The sequence below is a fragment of the Canis lupus genome, chromosome 4, assembly GCF_003254725.2.
Source record: "Canis lupus dingo isolate Sandy chromosome 4, ASM325472v2, whole genome shotgun sequence".
Taxonomy (NCBI): Eukaryota; Metazoa; Chordata; class Mammalia; order Carnivora; family Canidae; genus Canis; species Canis lupus.
Genome location: NC_064246.1, coordinates 9,178,060 through 9,200,410, shown reverse-complemented (window position 1 = coordinate 9,200,410; position 22,351 = coordinate 9,178,060). Strand labels below are relative to the sequence as shown.

At 46.0% G+C, this 22,351-nt stretch overlaps 1 protein-coding gene across 3 annotated transcripts in view; it reads left to right on the top strand.

Moving 5' to 3' along the window:
* GALNT2 (polypeptide N-acetylgalactosaminyltransferase 2) overlaps positions 1–22,351 on the top strand; it is a 191,064-nt gene that overhangs the window by 110,468 nt on the left and 58,245 nt on the right. For all 3 annotated transcript variants that reach the window (XM_025448668.3, XM_025448669.3, XM_035715534.2), the window contains exon 3: positions 11,441–11,594. In XM_025448668.3, the coding sequence (XP_025304453.1) occupies positions 11,441–11,594 (154 nt within the window). The remainder of the gene's footprint in view (positions 1–11,440; positions 11,595–22,351) is intronic.

Here is a 22,351-nt window from a genome sequence, read left to right as displayed (position 1 = left end):
CATTTTTATACATAAGGCACCACACTGGACTTCACCCGTTTCTTCCTGGGGTATTCTATCATAAACACCTTCTCGTGTCCATGAATACTTCCTATACAGCATTTTTTTATTTTCATTTTTTTATTTTTTAATTTTTTTATACAGCATTTTTTAAAAAGATTTTATTTATTTATTCATGAGAGATGGAGAGAGAGGCAGAGACACAGGCAGAGAGAGAAGCAAGCTCCATGCAGGGAGCCCGATGTGGGACTCGATCCCGGGATTCTGGGATCACACCCTGAGCCAAAGGCAGATGCTCAACCGCTGAGCCACCCAGGCGTTCCCCCTATACAGCATTTTTAATGACATCAATGTACTGTTACCTAAGCTCCCTGAACTTATCCTGTGCAGTAGGACATATAGAAAGTTTCTAGTAAAGAGATAAATCTTTATATGCCCTTAATTACTTCCTTGAAATAAATCCCTAAAAGTGAAACTGCAGGGTCAGGGGGAAGGCACGTATTAAAGAATTTTTTATATCGGTCACCAGATTGTCTCCCAAGGTGGCCTGTTTCCTTGCACCCTAGCCAGCATTAAAAAAAAAACAAACCTTCTAATGTCCTTCCCCCCACCTTCCAACAAGTAAGAAAAAAAGCTGCAGACAGAGATCAGGTCAGTAGCCAGAAGTAGAATTGTCTTGTGCTCTATTAGTAGAAATAGAGCATTGCAAATAATTCAGATGTCATTTAGTGCCCTTCATGCTGACACACCACACCTGAACTCCTCTGTTCTGCTCTGGGCACAGGGTTTTCACAGATGCTCATAAGCTAGAGTAGGTCCAGATGATGTGACTCAGACGGTGAGGGGGCCGGAAACAGCATCTGATGAGGAGCACTTAAAATAACAGCATGTTTTTACAGAACGGCTTAGAAGGGGAAAATGGAATCGTGATGTCCAAATATTTGGAAGGCCGCCATACAAAAGAGGCTAAAGTCTCATTTTTTTTCTTTTTATTTGAGACTCCAGAGAGTGGAAGTTGCAGGCAGTTTTTGTTATTGTATAAGGAAACCTATGCCAACAATTCCAGCTGTCTGGTGAAACAGACTCCCTTTGAAACAATGATTCCTCCATCACTGGAAACTCATAAGCAGTGGCTGGATGCTAGGAGTTTTAATGAAAAGATTTTCCCACACTTATAGAGAAATAGCCTCCCTGGTTCCTTCTGACTCCAGCCACATAGGATGTCAGCATTCAAGAGAGTAGTACATGGCTTCAACTCAGAGGCTCCATCACACCTGGGGAAGGCCGTGCCATGGCTTGTGCCATGTGAGAGGGTGCTTGTCAGGGGGAGTGCGACCTGCACAGACCTGTGGAGTTACCTTTGGTGCTTGCTTCAATTCCTTTAAAGTGCGTCGTAGGCCACAGTAGAAGGAACACGGCGTTGGGAAGTGAGAGACCTGGGTTTGAGTTGTGGTACCATCATTTTACACTTTCCCAATCTGTAAAATGGAGCAATAATAATACATATTTTACAGGGTGATTGCATGGTATGGGATTGGGTCTGGGTGAAGTGGCTGTCCTGTGGTCACTGGTTAATAGGCTACTACCTCTTTCTCCACCTGTACTTCCAATGCAACAGCTTCAGTTCTGTTCACTTTGATACTTCTACTAATATTGGGGATGAAATAGGGGATCAGTGGAGACTAAGTACAACAAACTAGATCGATTATAATTAGACATTGTCACTTAGAGGAAAAATGAAGAGTTTCCATTTAAAATTTGGAAAAGAAATATGTGAAGATTGCATGATTTCAAGCCAGGTATGGACCTCATAATGCAAATCATAATTGCTTCAGGGTGGTTATTTTTGTAGTTATTTTGACGGCACAAGTAATTTTAAATAAATTAAGGGTATTTACCCTATAACATCTGAGTTTTTCTTTTCATTATGTGACTAAAGAACTTTTAATCTCTTCTTTGAATTCCCTCTTTTTTCATTCTTAAAAATGAATTGTGTACGATTTCTTATTCCAGGAGACAGTTTCTCATTGGTGAGCAAAATTTCTTTTCCTACCAGCTATTCAGTGACAAATAATAATAAAATATTATTTACATGTCATTGTCATTAAATGGATATATTTGTTTGTAGCTCGAGCCTTGCCCCAGTCTCCTCTTTCATGTTATAGCATTATGACCTTCTAGAGAAAAAATATTAGGGATTTTTTTTTTCTCTTAAGTATAGTAAAATTACATTCCATTTGAGATCAACCAGGAGGTTAAAATAAATCTGAGAGCTTTGTCCTTTGATTTAAAATACATTCTATTTCCCTTCTTGGCTGCTTTCCCGGAAGAGGCTGCTCTGTTTTACGCAGACTGGCTTTCAATTTGTTTAAGCCATCCTTCCCGGGGAGGATTTGAGTGAAGCACTACAGTACAGCACAGCCGTGGTAGTAGCACAGAATCCAGAAGTCTCCTGCCCCCGTCCCCCGCCCCCCCCCCCCCAATCTGCTGGCCTGGAGGGACCCACACCAGCCAGGGCACTTTGCTTCCCTTGTACACTCGTGACGACAAGGCTGTCCTCGGGGACGGACACATGTCAGCACAGCCCTGATCTGCCAAAGGACCATCACATCTGACAGGTCTCTGATGTGAAGACCACATGTGTATGTCCCTAAGCACTTGGGTTTTCATAGGTTTCGTGGTATTAACCCTTTAGAAGGTTCATCTTCATAGATTGACATCATTGTTGCTTTAAATATGAGGCCTAGCAAAAAACAAATTTTGAGAAAGAAATGATGTTGTTTGGAAATGTGGTATTGTTTTAAATTTAATGGAAAGAGTCATCCAAATGCAAGCAGTTCCTGGTTATGAAAGTGTCTTTTCCAAAAGATCAGTTTTAGGGTTGGTTATTAGGAGCCTGGAGCAAGCTTTTCTGCAGAAATGCTGTCCTGGGTGGCACTTAGGACCCCCACGGTAGCTGGAACAGGTCCTGACCTTAGACCACAGAGCCAGGCCTCCCATGGACCTCAGCACCTGTGCGGCCTCTGTCTGGGCCCCGTGGATCGTGTGCAGTTATGATCACCAGCTGGTCTCTCTGCCTGAGGGGTGCTGTGCTGCTCTGCAGTGTGGATGAGATTGGGGTATGTGGTGGGGGGGGGTGGGAATGGGGGGGCTACTGGTACTCAGCTAGGAAGAAAAAGATTCTGAAAAGTCAGGAGTAGCTCAAGAGCCTGCTGGGGCGGATTACGGGGGGAGAGAAGAAACTCTGGCTTCAGAAAGCAGCGTGAAAGAGGAAGCATGTGAGCGGGCAGGCTTGCCGGGGAAAGTCAAAGACAGGAAAAGAAAACGGGAAGAAATTGTCGGGCCCGAGCTGAGGTCCATGTGGCCAGGAGGCAGTGCGGTAATGGCCGCACAGAGTGGGCAGGTGCGCGTCTGCAGCATGGACCAGTAGGTACAAGTGCAGGAAGTTGTCTTCTCGCTACTGACCTGAGGACCCGAGCCCGCGGGGGCCGCAAGCTGAGACTCATGAGGCCTGTGGGAGCGTCTGGTCCGAACCTTCTCTCCCAAGATGGTGGCCCCGGGCTTCATCCTCTCCTGCCTCTGGACATTGTTTCTTGTGGCTCGGAAGGCTAGAAAGGGACTGTGTCCTTGACCGGCCCAACCGGGAGACCTCGGGGTGTTGATCCAAGGGTGTGAGGGGGGAGTGCTCTGGCTTCCCCCTGCCGGTAGCCAGCCCCCCCCTCCCCGGCCCTGGCCTGGCCTCCTCTCCCAGCAGGTAGCAGCTCTGGCAGGCCAGGGTTCCTGCACTGCCTGCATCCGTGGGAGCGGCCGCAGAACGAGCTGAGGCTGCCGGCCATGCCTGGTTGTAGAAGGCTCCTTTTGTGGGACACTCCTTTGCATTATTAAACATGTGCTGCGTGGCAGGTTTGAGGCTCGGCCCCTGCCTGGGAGCAAAAAGAGTGAACAAGCAAGCAAAGGGACCAGGCAGCAAAGAGAGCTGCAGGCAGGCGATGCAAGTGCATGTGTGGGGTGCGCCGGAGGTGTGCTCGGGCCTATGAGGGTGGAGGTGCAGACGGAGGCCAGCCTCCACCCTGGCCGGAACTAGGGCGCCGGGCGGAGAGCGCAGAGCTCATCAGTTTCTATTTGGTTTCTGTCGCCTCTATCTAGACACCGATGTCCAAACCAAAAAGGCTGAGCAGGATGAAGAGGGGCTGAGTACCGGTGTCAGACGGCTTTCATGAAAGCGTCTCCAAGTGCAGATAAGCAGAGAGATGGGCCCTGCGAGGACCCACGGGTCTCTGCAGAACCCGCTCCGTAATTCCTGGGGAAGGGCAGAGCACACGCGGTCATCTCTGTTTTCGAGGGTGGACTTGAACTCTGTCCTCGGCAGAATTTTGAGTTAAATTATTAGACGGTAGGAGGCTTGTGCCAAAGCTGTGGTTGGAATGGAGCTGTGTGTGTGAGGAAGAGGGAAGAGGAATGCTGTAGCCGGGGACACCCGAGAGGGCCTCTTGGAGGAGGTGACCACGTTGAGAAGCAGCCCCGCCTCACAGTTTCGTGATGTCTCATAGTACACACAGCATGAGCTCTGCATGGATGGGTTTAGTAAAGGTTTACAGGTAGTCCGTAGAGGGTAGAGAGACGAGGTTGACGACAACAGGAATGAGATCTCACACATAAATGAGAGGTGCCATCCTGGGGCCCTGGCTTCTGCTGTGGTTCCTCATTGAGGAGATGGGAGATGCCGAGAGGACAGAGCAGGGCAGCGCACACAGGGGATAGATGTCCTCGCAGGTTCAGGTCCACGGTCCTGGGCTTAGAGAAGAAAAGATGTGATTCTGGGGACCTGGGACGCATCCCTGGGGGTAGACGGGGTCTTCCTCGGCAGGGAGTCGAGGGGGCAGGTGTTTGGGGGTCAACCATGCCCTTACTTTGGGGGTTCCCCCTCTGAGCATCCGTCCTTCTCCCCGCAGCCAGAATCACTTCCTGGAGTACAAATTTGGTCAGCACTCACCTGCTCAGAGCTTCTGTGCTCCTCAGAATGCGGAGAATATAGTTTGAGCAGTGGAGCTAGGGCTGAGACTTGGGGCTGGGCACAGACTCGCCTTCTCTCCTGTCATCCCAGCTTCATACCCCCTTCCCTCCATCCTATTGTGTCTTCCAACACAGCCCTTCCAGGGCGTGGCAGGCTCCTACTCATGTCTGAAGACCCAGCCCAAATGCCCCTCTTCTGGGGCTTTTTCTACCTCTGGATTCCAGACTCCTCTCATCTTGTTCATATCACTTGGCACACCTTTTCCCACAAGGTATGTATAGCTCCGGGGCAGAGGCTGCACTCCTCGTATGCTTGCTCAGGGTTGGCATCTTCTCTGTCCTGGCCTGTTCCACCCAACTTGGGGGAAACAGAAGGCAGTGAATGTTTCCTCCAAAATTAAGAACTTCCTTACAGTAAGTTTGCCCAGAATAGAACGGCTGTCTTATGCAGTGAGTAGTTCCCCAGGACTGCAAATGTGAGCAGGAACAGAATGCGAGCTGCCCTACAAAAGAGGCTTCCAGATGTCAAAGGTGACAGGGTGGGTTCTGGGACTCACCAGGAAATGAGAAGGTAGAAATGGGACCAGAAATCCATTCCCACCCTGTCTCATGCCCTCTGCGTGCGCGCGCGCACACACACACACACACACACACACACACACACACACACGGCTTCACGGGGTTGGGACCCTTCCCCTCCTTCCCCTTCCCTCCCCCTCCCTCCCCCTCCCTACTGAGCCAAAGCATGGCATCTGTGTCTGCAGTTGGCCCCTGCTGGCCCATGGCACACAGGGTAGGGCTGCTGGGTGCTCTGCTTCCTGTCTGCACTCCTGGGGTATCTATTTCTAAGAAGAAACAATGGAAGTGAGAAGCTGAGGGGCCTCCCTGATCATGATATGACTGACAGCAAAACTAATATTATCTGAGAATAGGCCACTAGAATTCCCATGTTCTAGCCTGATCTCCAGCCTGACTCTCCTCTTCCAGGCAGTAATTCCCATGCTTCCAAGCAGGCCTTCCCTCCCCTCTCCCCGTGGCCCATGATTGAAATGTGATGGTATCACACTGTCTCCCTGCCTGAAGCAAGCAGACACTGACATTGTGTTTATTATTTTTTCTAAGTGCTTCCTGGGCATAGCAGATGAAGATGGAGGAATAGAGGTGCAGACATAGGTTAACTTACCCACGGTCCCCCTTCTCTCTTCTTTTGGGCACTGTAGGTCAAAGGCAGAAGGTGCTCCTGGGCAGCACTGAGGTATGAACTGCATTCTCCTATGTGTTTTAGCCCATGCTCACCTAGCCAGGTGCCATGTTCACCTGGGCAGGTGCTCACAGGAACCTTGGAAGGAAGGTGAGGCTCTCCACTCATTTCCCAGGTTCAGCTGCAGAGGTGAGACCCCCAGGGGAAGCCATGGAGGGGCTGGGTGGGCTCGGCATCTCCCAACGACCCTCCCAAGCAAGGAGCCTAGGTAGGGGTTACATCAGCAAAGTGGAGGTAATTGAGTTTGCTTGGCCAGTTCCGCCTATGAAGTCAGTTAATGTTGTACAGTAGTTAGTGGCTTAGGAATTACTGTTGCTGTCATTACTTCGTTTATTTTTCACAACTTCAGAGGTGGAATGTTCTGATTACATGCAGACTAGGGGTGAGGAGGGGTGGGTGGACTGAGCTCATGCCCAGGTCTTGGGCCTGGGACCCCTGCTCTTCACGGCTGCTTCTCTGCTCACGTTCTGTGAACACTGGCCGTGGCCCTCCAAGCCCCCACTGTGACCTGAGCATTGGCACAGGACTGCTGTTCAACCCGAGTCCTCAATTGCTTGCGTGGCGAGCGATGATCTGACTGATGGGCTCACGAGGGCAGCAGTGTCAGCAAACGAGTGGAAGCCACTGTCCAGCACAGGTAGAGAAAGCTTCTCAGAGGCGGATGTCAGAAGCAATTGGTCATGTGTGCATAGGCTGCTGGGCTCTGTGGGTGAGAAATAGCAACAAAACAGGAGATTCCGCTCTCAGGCGAGGAGTTCCTTCCCAGTCCAGCTGGGAGGAGTATGTCTGGGGTGATGGGAGGCAGGTGGGGCAGCATCAGAAACCTCCTGCTTCTCCAAGAAGCTTATTAGCCTTGAAGGACAAACTTGACCTTGAAAGGCAGGGTGGCCTTGGGCTGGCTGTGTGTGTTCACAGAGTGGTCGGGGACCCCGGCAGGCTGCCTGGGGGTTTGGCTGGAATGGGGTGGGGATTCTTACCCAGCCCCATCGGTCAATATGAGGGCGCAGACAAGTGGCTCTTCCTGCCCGCACATGACCACCAGGAAGCATCTCAGTTTTACAGAATCATAGGTTTCCACGTTCTCAAGGCCACACAGTCCCTCCTTCTCAGAGAAGTTTACCTCCTGGAAATCCATTTCCTCGTCAGCATTTTCAGGACCTCATTTAATAAAAAGCAGTTTTCCTGGGCCTTCGTAGGGTAATGTTGGCTCTCTGCTCTAGTGTTCTCTAATTGCAGGCTCTTTTCCCATTTTCCTTGGGGTTGAAGCTGCTTTCTGGCTTCTCCTGTAAAGTTTTCTATCTCCAGGGTATTTCCTGTGCACTGCTTTTGCCTAGCCAAGTGCACGGTCACTAGATTTGCCTGTATTTCTTTGTTTTCTAAAGTTCTTTTGCAAGGCTCTTTCTAATAATTTTAAGAAGGTGATAGAAGTACAAGATGATGTATGAATGGCATTTTTTAAAGTCAAGTTATTCAAACGTTGTATCTATCATTTGGACTGTTTCTCTCCAACCTGCCCCTCCTATTCTGTTATCTTTGCATCTGGGGGCTTCCCTGGCTACCTGGGATCAGACTGGGGTACGCATGCCCTCTAGGAGCCCTGCTCTCTCTTTTTCCTGCCTCTGCCTCTTCGGGTGGCTCCAACCCTAGGAATTCTGTATAATACAGAAATAACTCATTCCTATAATGGTACTTTAGCCCTGCGTTTTTCAAATTACGGGTTGTGACTATTAGAGGGTGTGTCAGACCCACGTAAGAAAAATAGGATAGACTAGATCTGTTCACACATTGGAAGGGTGAAACCTTCATTTCAGTTGTGTGCATTTGTGCACATCATGACATCTGGGACAGGATAGAAAATGTGTGTCCTAGTCAAACATACTAGAAAGTCCCTGCCAATTTCTAACATATTGCTAAATTTTTATGAAAGAGAAACCAGTTATAATCTGTCTCCAGTAAAATGGCTGTATGCCTTGGGAAAATCATCACAAGGCAAGGCAGAGCCACCAAGAGTCCTGTCTAAGAATGTTCCCAAGGTGGCAGAGTCACTGTGGACTGCCTCTGAGTGGGTTCCTATAGTCTTTGGAGGATGGTTTCTCTTCTGTTACTGCTACTTGTTGTTCTGATCTCAGCTCAGATAGTCTTTCCCTGGGGAAACCCTCCCTGTTCCCTCTTCTATCAGCTTCCTCTGCTAGATGCCTCCACAGAACTACATTCCTTACCATCAGAACACCTAGCTCAGTTTTTAATGACACATTATGGTCATTTTATTGTCGATCTCCCTCCGTCTCCTAGAACATGACCTCCCCAGGACAGGTCTGTTTTTGCTTATTGCACCTGCAGGAGCCAATGTGATGCCTAGCGTGTAGTCCACACCTAATACACACCAGTGGCTTGAGGCCAAGTACCTGCAGTCGACTGACACCAGGCATCCTGTAAAACCCTCTGCAATACTCAGGTCTTTTTCCAGAACAGGGGCGGGGTTTTGATAGCACAAGATGTACGGGTGGGTTGAAAGCCCCAAGAGGTCAGCAGTGGCTAAGGTTGGGCCTAAGGCTAAGAGCCAATAGCCACTGCTCTTTCCGCACATAGACCCACACCAACCAGGAGTGAGGTGACCTTACTGTTCCCAGGGCTCCAGGCGAGGATCATGTAAAGCATAAGCAAAATTATAGATGGACCATCTCTTGGGTCTCTTCTTTGGCTATGGATGGAGCTCCGCAATTCCCAGTTCATAGTTACAAGCTTCACGTTGCAGTAAAGAATATTCAGGCCATTAAACATTAGTGGGAACCAGCTCATTTAGATTCCGTAGAGAGTGTTGCAGGTATAGATTTAGGCTGAGGCTCTGACTTGTGTTAGTCTGAGCACAGGTGGGTGGTTTTTTTTTTCCTCCATCTTAGGAGTCTATAAGGGTGAAGGCAGAAAGGTGGGGTGAGAGGAGGATCAAGTTATTTCTAGGGTCACCTTAGCATGAAAAACATGTTTCCAAAAAAATGTTTTGGAAACATTTTATTTTAGGTGGGAGAGAATGCTGACACTCTGGCTGGCTCCCATAAGCAGACACTTATTGAGGGCATGGCATCGTCATAGCCAGGGAGCTCGTGAGTTTTGAAACTGTTTTTCCATTTGAGAGACTGGACCTCTGTGACCCCAAGCATCATTTCCACGGCAACCAGCTGTGATGAGATGAGGGTTTTGACCTCGCAGGACAATTGCAACAAGAAGCAGATGAGCTTTTAGATGGAAAATTTACTCTATGGCCTTGAACAAATCTCCTGTAAGTGAATCTCAGTTTCCTCATCTCTGAAATAGAGAAAGGAACAGGACATTCTTTTGATTGTACGTGAGAAGATCCATGTTGGAAAAGCTTGTATGTAGGTATTGTTGGTCTTAACTAAACAACCTGACGTTTGACATGGGGCAGAACTATTGCCTGCACATACTTGCCTGTTCCAAGTAGCTGTCAGCAGGCCTGCTTTCAGCTCTCTGACTAGCACCTTTCTTTGTTAAACTGGCTTCCTGGCTGGTCCTGGACAGGTGAGCTCACTGCCACCCTAGAGCCTTTGCACTGTGGTTTCCTGAGCATTTTCCTATGTTCTTCTCAGAAGGCTACATGGCCCTCTCCCTCCCTTTGTCTGCATGTCTGCTCAAAGTCTCCCTAGTAGAGAGCTCCTATCAGACACCCCATAAAACAGCAACCCCAGGATGATCTGTCCCTTTATGCCTTTTCGTCACAGCACTAGGACTACCTGGAATTTGATGAGTATCATGCATGGGGGCAGGGTTGTGGTCATTGTTTCCCTTTCTTTTTTTTCCTTTTTTTTTTTTTTTTTTTTTTTGAGTTTGGTTTGAGTTAGCTACACCTACCAAACTGGCATATGTGTAGGCCATTATATCCCTCATGAAGAACCCTTTTTTATTACTTTTATTTATCTTTAGGAAACTATTTCAAAGAATAAAAAAATTGATCATGACCCTGAAGGTAGCAAGTAGCAAGCAGTGGTCTTTTAAAGCCAGATAGACATCAAGTCCTGAATTTTCTCTTTTGCCTTGGGTCTGTCTTCCCTTCCACCTCTTGGCCTCAGCCCTGACACCTTCGCATGCTTCTTTAGCTCTGCCTTCATTATGCCCAGGCTTGTCCAGGCTCTTCCACCACATTGTGCTCTTTCTTCTAGATCCCAAGGTACTGCCAACACTGCCCCTACGCCAGATCCTAGTAAAAACTACCCACTCTACTATTGTGTTCCTGGAGAACTCTGTGCTTGGCCTTCTAGAATAGCAGCCACTTATCTGATCATGAGTCAGGGCTGCCTTATGCATGGACAGGACAGGCTACCTTGGCTCTGTTCCCTCTTGAAGTGTGTGCTAAGAGGCATGTATGGTAGGAAAGGCTTCGCTCACCTCCATGTGGGGTCAGACATGGCAACAGCTTTGAGAAGAATCCCTGAGGGAGTCTCACTGAGGGGTGTTTAGACAGCCTCTTCTTTGGGGGGTGTTATTCTTTGTTTAAACATTTATTTTCATGGGGCACGTGGGTGGTCCAGTAGGTTAAGCATCTGACTCTTGGTTTCCACTCAGGTCATGATCTCTGGTTTGTGAGAGACTCCACACTGAGCACAGAGTCTGCTTGAGATTCTCTCTCTCCTCCTCCCTCTGCCCCTCCCACCCGTATGCTCTCTCTCTCTCTCTCTCTCTCTCTCTCTCAAAATAAATAAGTCTTTTTTTTAAAAATTATTTTTGAGTTACCTGATGTAGCACAATGGGATGCCTTATGTTTAATTTGGACATTATCTTTTTCACCATATCTGAGATGCTTTTCGGCATTACCATAACCCCTGGAAAGGTGAGACAAGCAGATAATCTCTTTCTTACAAAATGTGGTACCATGCTTACGCACACTTTGGCTGGAAGAAAATGTTGTTCATTAGACAACACCTGAGGTCCAAGTCTTTAACTTCCCTGTTGTGAACTGTAAACATTCAGCTTTCCAATTTATGGGCATGATGATGCTTGCTCAGGCTGTTTCTAACTAGTTTGTTGATTACAACTGCCATCAGAGGAAGCCCTGGGCACTAATTCTTAAGGTAGCACCGTTACTGAGGTGTGTGCTGGCCACCCTGGCCTCATTTCCCCCTTGTCCCACACCGTCTGCTCTGCTGCTTTCAGGAAAAGTGCGGTGGCGAGACTTTAATCAGGAAGCCTACGTCGGAGGGACGATGGTCCGCTCTGGGCAGGACCCCTATGCCCGCAACAAATTCAACCAAGTGGAAAGTGATAAGCTGCGGATGGACAGAGCCATACCCGACACCAGACATGACCAGTAAGTACAAAGCCGTGTGCTGGCCTGGAGCTTCACTTGCTTTCCCACAGTCCAGCAAGCAGCTTTTACCGTAACACTAACATTTTTCTGATACTCTGGGAAACTGAATGCATACGGGGCCTTTAACGGGGTGATAAAACTCGGAAAACTTCTGAGGCACATAGCAATGGAACTTCACCTACTGAAAGTGAAGGCCCATTTGACATCGGATTCTAGTCTTTCAGCTGCCCTAAGGCCAGATCCAGAGGCTGTGGGTTGCTGGCCAGAGTGTGGGAGTCAGCAAGAGAAACCTGTGGTACTGGCCTCATGTTCACTAATCACTTATCGTTTCTAAAATCCATTCACAAACAAGCATAATTTTTCCACTGTTCACAACCTTGTTGGAAGGAAGAAAATCTGAATCCTTGCTTATTAGGACAGCTTAAGTCAGAAATGATATAGAGACCAGAAAGGGGAAAGAAACAACCTAGCAGAGTAGGTGTAAAATGGAGACAGAGGCAGGGTGACATCTTACCATACCAGGTGCTCTCGTCTGCGTCCTTCTCTTGATTCTTCAGGGATCTGGGACCTGAGGGTGGAGGGTACCCTGGGGTTTTTCAGGCTTGGCTGATGAGGTCTCCAGACATACTAACATGTGTTTGTTTGTCACCACGTACCACAAAAGTGATATCCACAGCCCTCACTGCAACTATACCCTAAACCTTGCTGCTAAGAATCTCTGTTGGGGAGGCTGTCACATGGGCATCACTAGGGGTTAGTATTGTTTGAGATTGTAAAAAAAAATAGGGAGCTGCATTTGGAGGAGAGCTGTTTTCCTGGGTGCTTGATAGGCACTGCTGCTCACTGAGTAACTTAGAGAGTCACATTCTTCTGTCATAGATTACACATCTGCTGCTACTCAGACACTGTGTTTGGGTCTCAGGATTCCAGTCAGAAAAGTCTTGGGGTGCCTGGGTGGCTCAGTCAGTGAAGCATCTGCCTTCAGCTCAGGTCATGATTCCGGTGTCCTGGGATCAAGCCTCTAGTCAGGCTCCCTGCTTAGCAGGGAGTTTGCTTCTCCCAATGCCTCTGCCCCTCCTCCTGCTCGTGCTTGCTCTATCTCAAATAGATAAGTAAAATCTAAATAAATGAATGAATGAATGTTTTATCCTTTTCTGGCTGGTCAGGGGATGACAGTACACCAGGAAGCAAGGGGATGCAGTATGCTGAGGCTTGGACAGTCTGTTCCAAATCAATGCAAATGGGGCCCCAAATGGAAGTGGGAAGGTCAGGAAAGGCTCCAAGGACGGGTAGGTCTTGAGCTGGAAGCCTCCAGAAAGAAAGGGGGACAAGGCTGTGACAGGCAGCCCTGGGCTTCCAGAGAGCCAGCCAGGGATCAGATTGCTCTGGGTTTGTGTTCCAGGGATTAAGAGGAGGGTAAGTGACAAGAGACAAAAGTCAACGAAATTCCACACGAACACATCTTAAAGTTTGGCTTTATTTATTTCGTAAGTTAGTAATATATATGGAAAAGTTTTGTTTTTGTTTTTTTCCCTCTCCCACTCTCAGGGGAGCTTGACTTAACTATGTAGGTACCAGTTAACTGCCAGGTGCTCACTTCCTAACAGTTGTCTTTGCCTTCTAGATAGCTCTATTTGCCCATAACAGTGCATAAAGATACAGGTTTACAGGTCTTTTGGAGCAGGGAAGGAAGTGTGCAGTGTGTGTGTGTGTGTGTGTGTGTGTGTGTGTGTGTGTGTGTATGATACGTATTCAATATATGAAACATGCGATTGATGTATAAATGGATGTGATACATAGCATTAATTCTTATCATTTTTCTAAGTCCAGTCCAGGAGGTTGTCTTTGTCTGATATTTCCTATGATCCATTAATTCTTTTTCAAAGGCAGCTTTATTCAGTCCTAATGCTGTGCTCCTGGTTAAAGTCAGCATGGTTAAGTGTTTAACACCCTATCTAAACTAGGATTTGCTGACCTAGGATCCATAGACACCGGGGAGCCCACATGGAAGCTTTGGGACCCTGAAAGCTCCAAAGCTGTGTGTACAGTCCCAAGGTATGTCTGGGGAGAGGTCCCAAGTGCCTGTGTCCCCCCTACACCTTCCTCCCCCCCAAGCTAACTGGACTCTGCACGGCCCCTGTGCTCCTGGGGGTTGCACTTACACAGTCCTCCAGACTCATGGCACCAGACACAAAGGATGTCCTCCTTGCACAGAGAGGAAACCGAGGCTCCTGCTGTAAACACTTGTCCTTAAAAACTTAAGGCCAGGAAGGGGCAGTGTGGCTTTTAAGAGGGTCTTGGCCTAAGCCCAAGAGAGTAGTTAAAGTTCTAGCAGGATCTAGCTCAGAAACCTAACCTGGTGACTTGAACTGACTGTTTAGAATCCCATCTCTGTAAGTTGATGTGAGTGTCTCTGCACCGTTTGGGTTTGAGTAGTTTTTCTGCTGTGGCTTTTCCTCCATAGACTTTTCCTTAGAGCTGAGGGAAACTCGTGTCTTTTGTGATGGCTCATCAGTGTGTGGGCTGCGGTTCTGCCTCCACTGCAAGCCCTTTCAAAGTCCCCCAAACTGTGTGTGTGTGTATGTATTTTTTTTTCAGTTTTTGAAAAATGAGTTTGTCCAAACATGTCTATTCATCCCTTGATGGTATGTGTTATAGGTGGGTTTAATTCTAGTTGCAGCTACTGTGTCATGTTCATTTGCATGTGTTAAAGGAACAGCTGGGATGCCTTCCATGTTTGTTTGACTTTGGCTAAATTAAAGTCCACCCAAGTCTGTGCGATGCCTGGAACTGAGCCAGTGTGCTCTCCTCCAAGCATAAGCTCTGGGATAACCTGCTCATATGAATGTCAGGTTAAGGAGGTCTAGTTACCTCTGTGAATCTCCCCCCACTGTTTCTCTGATAGAGAACAATTAAGGCATTTGACCTTCCATATAAATGTCACTTGTTTTTGTTTGTCTCTGCAGAATCCCCATTGGTCTAGGATTATGGAAACATTTGGATTCAGTCTTCACTTGAGATAAATCTGAAAGCAGTGCACGTGGTTAATTAAGAACAAGGTTTTTGGAGTCACACAGATCTTGGTTGCAATCCCAAACTCTCCAGTTCTTAATTCTGTGACTGTTATCATTTGCTAGATGATGTCACACGATCACTCTGGTTACCCTGAGGATTAAATGGAATGTTCACAAGAGCTGGTTCCTCCTCCCACAAGATTTTGTTTGGGAGCCACATCAGCGAGGCAGCCCTTGACCTTGACCGCCTGCCCTAGGAGTGCAGCCTCTGGCCCCTACACCAGCATTCCTAATCTCCCCCCACACACTTGATCTCCTATAATCCATATCACCACCTACACACCATGCATTTGACTTATTTACATGTTCATCTGTCTTTTCTTAGTAGAATAGTGAGACACCGTGGCCAGGGTTATTATTGGACAATTAACAGCACTCAGTAAACTCAGTAAATATTTGTTGAGTGAGTGTATTGTTTAGCACACAGCCTGACATATGGTGAGTAACTACTAAGTCGTTAGTAATATTAACAGTCATAAAAGAATAAAGGAGAGTAAAAGAGAGGTTTTTAGGCAGTGGAGATCAGATGAACCCCATGATAAACCCCAAATAACTATACCGTGTTTGTGTCTACTCCTTATTTTCGGTCCTTTGAGATAGATAAAAGAAGTCAGAGCATCAGAGCCTTGCAAAAACAAAACAAAAACTCTTGGGCTGTGTTATTTTATTTTGTTTTATTAATTTATTTTTATTTATTTATTCACGAGACACACAGATAGAGAGAGAGGGGCAGAGACACAGGCAGAGAGAGAAGCAGGCTCCGTTCAGGGAGCCTGACATGGGACTTGATCATGGGTCTCCAGGATCACGCCCTGGGCTGAAGGCGGTGCTAAACTGCTGAACCAGCCAAGCTGCCCTGGGCTGTGTTTTATTTACTTTTTTAAGTATACAAAAAATACTGTGCCAAAAAAATACGAACATAGAAGCAGGAAGCCTAGGAAAGCTTGCCAGGAGTGAAATCCTAGATCTGACATACAGGAAATATTGGACACTTAGAAATTACAGTGGAAGCCCATCCTATTCTTGAAAGTACAGTTTCTTCAGTTAAAAAAATAAAAAAAAAAAAGCTTCTCTACCTCATTTATTGTTACTTGAAATCAAATAAGTTATCGAGAGTAAAAGCAAATTAAAAACCAATGAGAATTTGAAAGTGCTTTTTCAGACGATTTGTTTCTTACCCCTCCCACCTCTGGGAAGCTGTTACGGCCGTGGCAAAAGGTCATGCAAAGCACATTGGACAAATCTAGATATGTATGTACTGCAGGCGGAGCCAACAGGACGCACTAATAGAGTGGCCAAAGGGTCTGCCTGGGGGCAGAGGTGTGGGGGACACATCTGGAATTAACATTCAGGCACGTTAAGTTCCAGATGCATTGTATGTGACTGGATTTGTGTATGGTGTTCTCGAGAAAGGTCTTAATGGTAATGTAAATTTGGGGATGATCAGGATGCTGATGGTTCTTAAAGCCATGCCACTGATGTCAACTCCAAGGCAGTGAATGCAGACAGAAATAAGGAGAGGCCCATAGACCAAGCTCTAGATGACTCCACCATTGAAATGTTCACCTATAAATTTGAAGCCAAGGCTAACACTTGGAGTACAGTCCAGTGTGGTAGACCACTTTCAATTTCCTGTGAGTGCCAAGGCCCCAGCGGGGGAGTACTCTTGTACTTCTTAGAGTGGAGGTATGTTAAGGCCTTTCCAGCATCCAACTCACAAGGGTTTTGTGTAGTTTGTTTTTCGTTTGCATGCATGTGTGTGTTGTTTTGCTTTGTTTGCCTGGAAATGCATCTGACGGGAAAGTCAAGTCCAGAAATCAAGTGCAGCCCAAGAAGTTTATCAAATATCATTCTGCCTACTGGGGAAAGCTGGAGCTGATTTGCTTTAAAATTGTTTATATAAGTAAAATCAAATAAACCTTTAGGGAGAGAAATCTTATTATCTTGTTTTCTTCTTTTCCCTGTCAGCTAAACACCATTCCTTTTCATTTGTTTATTCAAGTCCCTTAAAAATGAGAACTGCTTGATAGAACAGGTTTTGTTCAGGTTGCAAAAGTTAAATGATTTGAAAGTTTCTCTCTGTTACCACCCTTTCGCTTTGATCACTAAATTTAAAATGAAAGGTTGTGAAACATTTTTGAGTCTAAAGCTGAAATACTGCTCCTGAGAGCAGGGCTGTCTCAGCTACATCCCACAAAGGATCCTCTCTTAGAGAGAAGTGTGTCCAAACTTCCCACCTAATGGATTCATCTGACAGGCTTTAAATCAAGAAAACACTGCTTTTACTTAGTCTATAAATTAGAGTTGTAAAGGTTTGGTTTGGTTTGGTTTGGTTTGATTTGGTTCCGTTCAGGATCATCACTGAGGGGCTATGTTTTAAGGCAAAGCTTTAAATGTCTGGCTGTAATGCTGCCCAAACACAGAAATCAGGACTCTTGAGGGGGCCATTCTTCCGTTCTTTCTGTGATTTTTTAGAGAATTTCAACAAAAAGGCGGGCATTTAAGTAATGGGCTGTGCTGTTTATTCTGGCTGGAATGTCAGCATTGATGTCAGTTGTTTGAAAAAAGTGGCTGATCAGGATTAAGGGTTGTGGGGAAAGATACAATCTAAACTTCTCATTGTTACTCAGTAAGAATAAACACTTTGGAAGCCAAGAAAAAGTTTGCTACATAAACTCAGCTGCTTGGAGGGATGCTCTGGTGCAGGCAATTATTATAGGACCCAGAGTCTGATTTTTAGGAGAGCAGAGGATCCAGGGAAACAAAATGAGAAGCACCCCTCTGAAGGGAATCTGGCTCCTTGTCAGTAGGTGCATGAAAGGGGGGCTTTTCAGAGGGCCCAGGGCTTTGCTTTCATTTCACATTTTTCTTATAAAAGTGGTCTCATAAACACACAACTGACCTCCCAGTGTGGCAGCTGCTCCGGGGCCGAACTGGCCAGAGCACCTGCTCCCTCTGCATCTCAGTGGGCTCAGCCCCATGAATCCCTGGCACCTGCTTTGCAAACTGAACTCTACTTCCTCTGTCCCGCGGGCAGGGTCCTGGTGGAGGAGGAGGCAGGTGCCACACCAAGGCATGGCACGTGAGACACATGCTTCTCTAAGCAAGGGCCACGGCTTGCTGTAAGTTCAAGTGGCCTTGGGCATTTGTGGGCGGTGGGGCAGAGGGAGTTTGGCTGTGGTATAACAGGCTTTAGAGTCTGTTCAGTAATAACAATAACAGTATTTATTGGACATTTTATCAGTGTCATGGCCTGTGCTCAGCCTTTTATGTGCATTGATTTTGTTTAATCTGCTGGCACTCCTGCGAAGTAGGTAGAGAGATTATTCTTCTGATGACATCATCTGCCAGTCTCCAGAAGCCAGTGAATTGAGACCCCAGCCTCCAGAAGGCACAGGAGCCTCCCCAGGAGGCAGAGTCCCTGACAGTGTGCTGGACAGAGGGGGCCATCCCCCTTGGTCACGTTGTCAGCAGGAGCACATTTAGGGCTTAGCAGGCACGTGGGATGTCCCCAGCCCTCCCTGAGGCACCACCTGTATCTAGAGCCCTGAGTCCCTGGGAAGTCCTGGCAAGTTGCAGTTCTGAAGCCGTAACATTGATGGCATGTCTGCGCAACAGATGGGGAGCTGAGGCTCGGAAGCCGAGCCCCTAGCCTGTGGTCAAGCACGGCAGTTAGTGGAGGAGCAGGAGTGCCAAGCACCTGACCTCCCCGTCGGAGTTCCATCTCCAGCACAACTGCCGTGCCATGGCTCAGCACAGACGTCTTTCCCACTCCTGGTTTTCAGGCGCGAGGCCTAAATGCACTGAAAAGCCCCAAGAATTAGTGACTTAGAGCCAAATGCCTGAGACACATTGGTTCCCCGCTAGCTACATGCTGATGGGATCCTGAGAAGAAGCAAGATTTTGGTTTCTCTCCTTCCAGTCTCAGGCTCTCCATGGGAATGTAATGGAAGGGTGCACTCCGTCTTCATTCCCCTGGGAGAGCTGTGGGCAGGCTCAGGACATGCATGCCACCTGGACAGTCAGAGGCAGCCAGCTGTAAGGCTCCCTGCTTTCACAGGTCCCCTGCCACCTTGTCCTAGGGCCTGACTTACACCTTTCATGCAAAATTCAGACCACAGCCATGCCTCTGTTCACCGGCTTCTTTTGTTTTGTGTTTGCTTGTTTTTATTTTTAGTGTTTTTATAAAACCAACTCCAGCAACAGGCCACTCCTCTCTTCCCCTTTATACAGTCCCCTTTTTGACTATTGGAGGCCTTATCTGCATCTAAAATTAAAAATGCCCTGAACTGGGAGACAGTCTGAGGCATAGACAGTGGAGATTGTGCCTGTGTTAGCAACTCCAAAGGGCCTGGTGGAGGTCCCCTCTTAAAAGATCAGTAGCGAACATTTTGTTTTTTTTTTTTTATTTTTTTTTATTTTTTTTTTATTGGTGTTCAATTTACTAACATACAGAATAATACCCAGTGCCCGTCACCCATTCACTCCCACCCCCCGCCCTCCTCCCCTTCTACCACCCCTAGTTCGTTTCCCAGAGTTAGCAGTCTTTACGTTCTGTCTCCCTTTCTGATATTTCCCACACATTTCTTCTCCCTTCCCTTATTTTCCCTTTCACTATTATTTATATTCCCCAAATGAATGAGAACATATAATGTTTGTCCTTCTCCGACTGACTTACTTCACTCAGCATAATACCCTCCAGTTCCATCCACGTTGAAGCAAATGGTGGGTATTTGTCATTTCTAATAGCTGAGTAATATTCCATTGTATACATAAACCACATCTTCTTTATCCATTCATCTTTCGTTGGACACCGAGGCTCCTTCCACAGTTTGGCTATTGTGGACATTGCTGCTAGAAACATCGGGGTGCAGGTGTCCCGGCGTTTCATTGCATTTGTATCTTTGGGGTAAATCCCCAACAGTGCAATTGCTGGGTCGTAGGGCAGGTATATTTTTAACTGTTTGAGGAACCTCCACACAGTTTTCCAGAGTGGCTGCACCAGTTCACATTCCCACCAACAGTGTAAGAGGGTTCCCTTTTCTCCGCATCCTCTCCAACATTTGTGGTTTCCTGCCTTGTTAATTTTCCCCATTCTCACTGGTGTGAGGTGGTATCTCATTGTAGTTTTGATTTGTATTTCCCTGATGGCAAGTGATGCAGAGCATTTTCTCATATGCATGTTGGCCATGTCTATGTCTTCCTCTGTGAGATTTCTGTTCATGTCTTTTGCCCATTTCATGATTGGATTGTTTGTTTCTTTGGTGTTGAGTTTAATAAGTTCTTTATAGATCTTGGAAACTAGCCCTTTATCTGATATGTCATTTGCAAATATCTTCTCCCATTCTGTAGGTTGTCTTTGAGTTTTGTTGACTGTATCCTTTGCTGTACAAAAGCTTCTTATCTTGATGAAGTCCCAATAGTTCATTTTTGCTTTTGTTTCTTTTGCCTTTGTGGATGTATCTTGCAAGAAGTTACTATGGCCGAGTTCAAAAAGGGTGTTGCCTGTGTTCTTCTCTAGGATTTTGATGGAATCTTGTCTCACATTTAGATCTTTCATCCATTTTGAGTTTATCTTTGTGTATGGTGAAAGAGAGTGGTCTAGTTTCATTCTTCTGCATGTGGATGTCCAATTTTCCCAGCACCAGTAGCGAACATTTTGAAAGCTGAATCCCTGAGTGGCTGTGCACACACATGGCTCTGTTTCCCTGGCTGTGACTCTTGAGTTGTAGTTTGGGCAGAGATGGGTTGGTCCAAAATGAGTAATATAATTTTGTTGTTTTATTCTTTGGTCCCCTTTCTACCAGCATCCTCGGGATACAGTGATGAACACAAAGGTCTTTTTGGTCCTTGAGGAACTTACAGTGCAGTGAAAGAGGCCAACGGCTAAATGGAAAGTTGCATGGTCTAGGAAGTGCAACCCGCCAGCTTGAGGCTGTTCTTCACCGCACTCTGTCCTTTGTGTTTTAGACCCAGTGTGAGTTGCTGTTATCTTCTGGGTGGCCTGTACCACTGGTAATGCTTTTCTCATGCTCAGTATTGGTAAAGCTGTCCCATCTTTTCTTTGGTTTAGTGTTTTCTGTTGTCCATCTTTTCCCATGCTTTCTTCACTTACAACCTTTTTGTTCTTACGTTTAAACTATATCCCATGTAAGTGGCAGCTAATAGGATTTTGGATTTTTATATTCTCTGACAATCTTGTCTTTTAATTATTTAGTCCTTCTACATTTAGTGGAAGTTCTGAGGTATTTGGGATTGACACTAGCATCTCCCTGTTGGTGTCCTTTTTATGCCACCTGCTTTGTGTTCTTGTGCTTTGTGTTCTTTTCCTCTTTTCTGCTTCTTTTGCATTAAATATTTCCCCCTCTACTAGCTTATTGCTTTCTTTACTTATAAGACTTTAACATTAATGAATAATTTTATTATTTCCTGAGCAACCCACAGACCTTAACAGCACTTCACCCCATTAACTTTCCTGTCGGTTTGACATTCTTTGTTGTCATATGGCTTTAATTCCCTCTTTATGTGTAAACTCCATGGTGCATTTTCTGTTGTTTTATGCAGTATAAATGTATTACATATTTCAATTTATTCATATATTTATGTTTCCATTTTTCCTCATTTCTTATAATTTTCACTTTTCTACTTGGGACCATTTTTCATCTGAGAACTTCTGTTAGTATTTCTCTTGGTGCTACTTTTCTAGCAATGAATGCTATCCTTTTTGAAAATACCTTTATTTCACTTTTAGTTTTGAAAAGTATTTTCATTGAATTTGGAATTCTAGGTTGATAGTACTTTGAGCACTTTTATATAGTCATTCTCTTGTCTTCAGGCTTCCCTAGTTTCTGGTAAAATATCAACTGTTAATCTTACTTTCTCACCTGTAGTGGGGTTTTTTTTTTTGCAGACATCTTAACTTTTTCTTCTAGCTGCCTTAAAAATATTTCTCTTTGTCTTTGATTTTAAGTAATTTCACTGAAATGTGTTAAAGTGTGGTTTTTTGTTTTGTTTTGTTTTGTATTTAACCTGTTTGGGTTTGTAGTTTCCTGAATCCACAGCTTCAAACTTTGGTAAGTTTTGCTTGTGCCCCATTTTCTCCTCCCTCTCCCTTTTGGGCCTTAATCACATCTTTGTTAGATATTTCTAAATGTCCTGTGCCCCTCTGTGCTTTTTTCCATATTATTTATTCTTTTTTTATTTCCTGTGTTCTAATCTAGATATCATTCTATTGGCCTTCCTTCTGGTTCATGGATTCTTTCTTCTGCTGTATCTATTTTGATTTTAAAGTCCATCTACTGAATTCTTAATTTTACTTATTGTATTTTGGTGCATGCGGACAAATGTAGAGATATTTAAAGGCCCTAGCTGGTGTTTTCATCCTCCAAAGAGGATTTAGTTTTGCTGCCTGGCAGATAGTTAAAATAGGGCAGATCAACTGGGTCAAGTCTGGAATTGAGCTGCCTTAAAGCTGGGTTTTGGTCTTTTGTAGAGCACTGGTGAGTTTCCAGTTCTCTTGCTACTAGGAAGTAGCTCTTTGGGATTCCACCTGGAAGTCTGGGAACTTTATTAGAGCCCCCTCTCGTTGGCAAGACCTGAACTCCAGTTCTGGCCTCCACAGCACCATGACACCTGCAGAAACTTGGCTTGCCTTCCCACCTGCAAAACCCTCACTTATGCTTG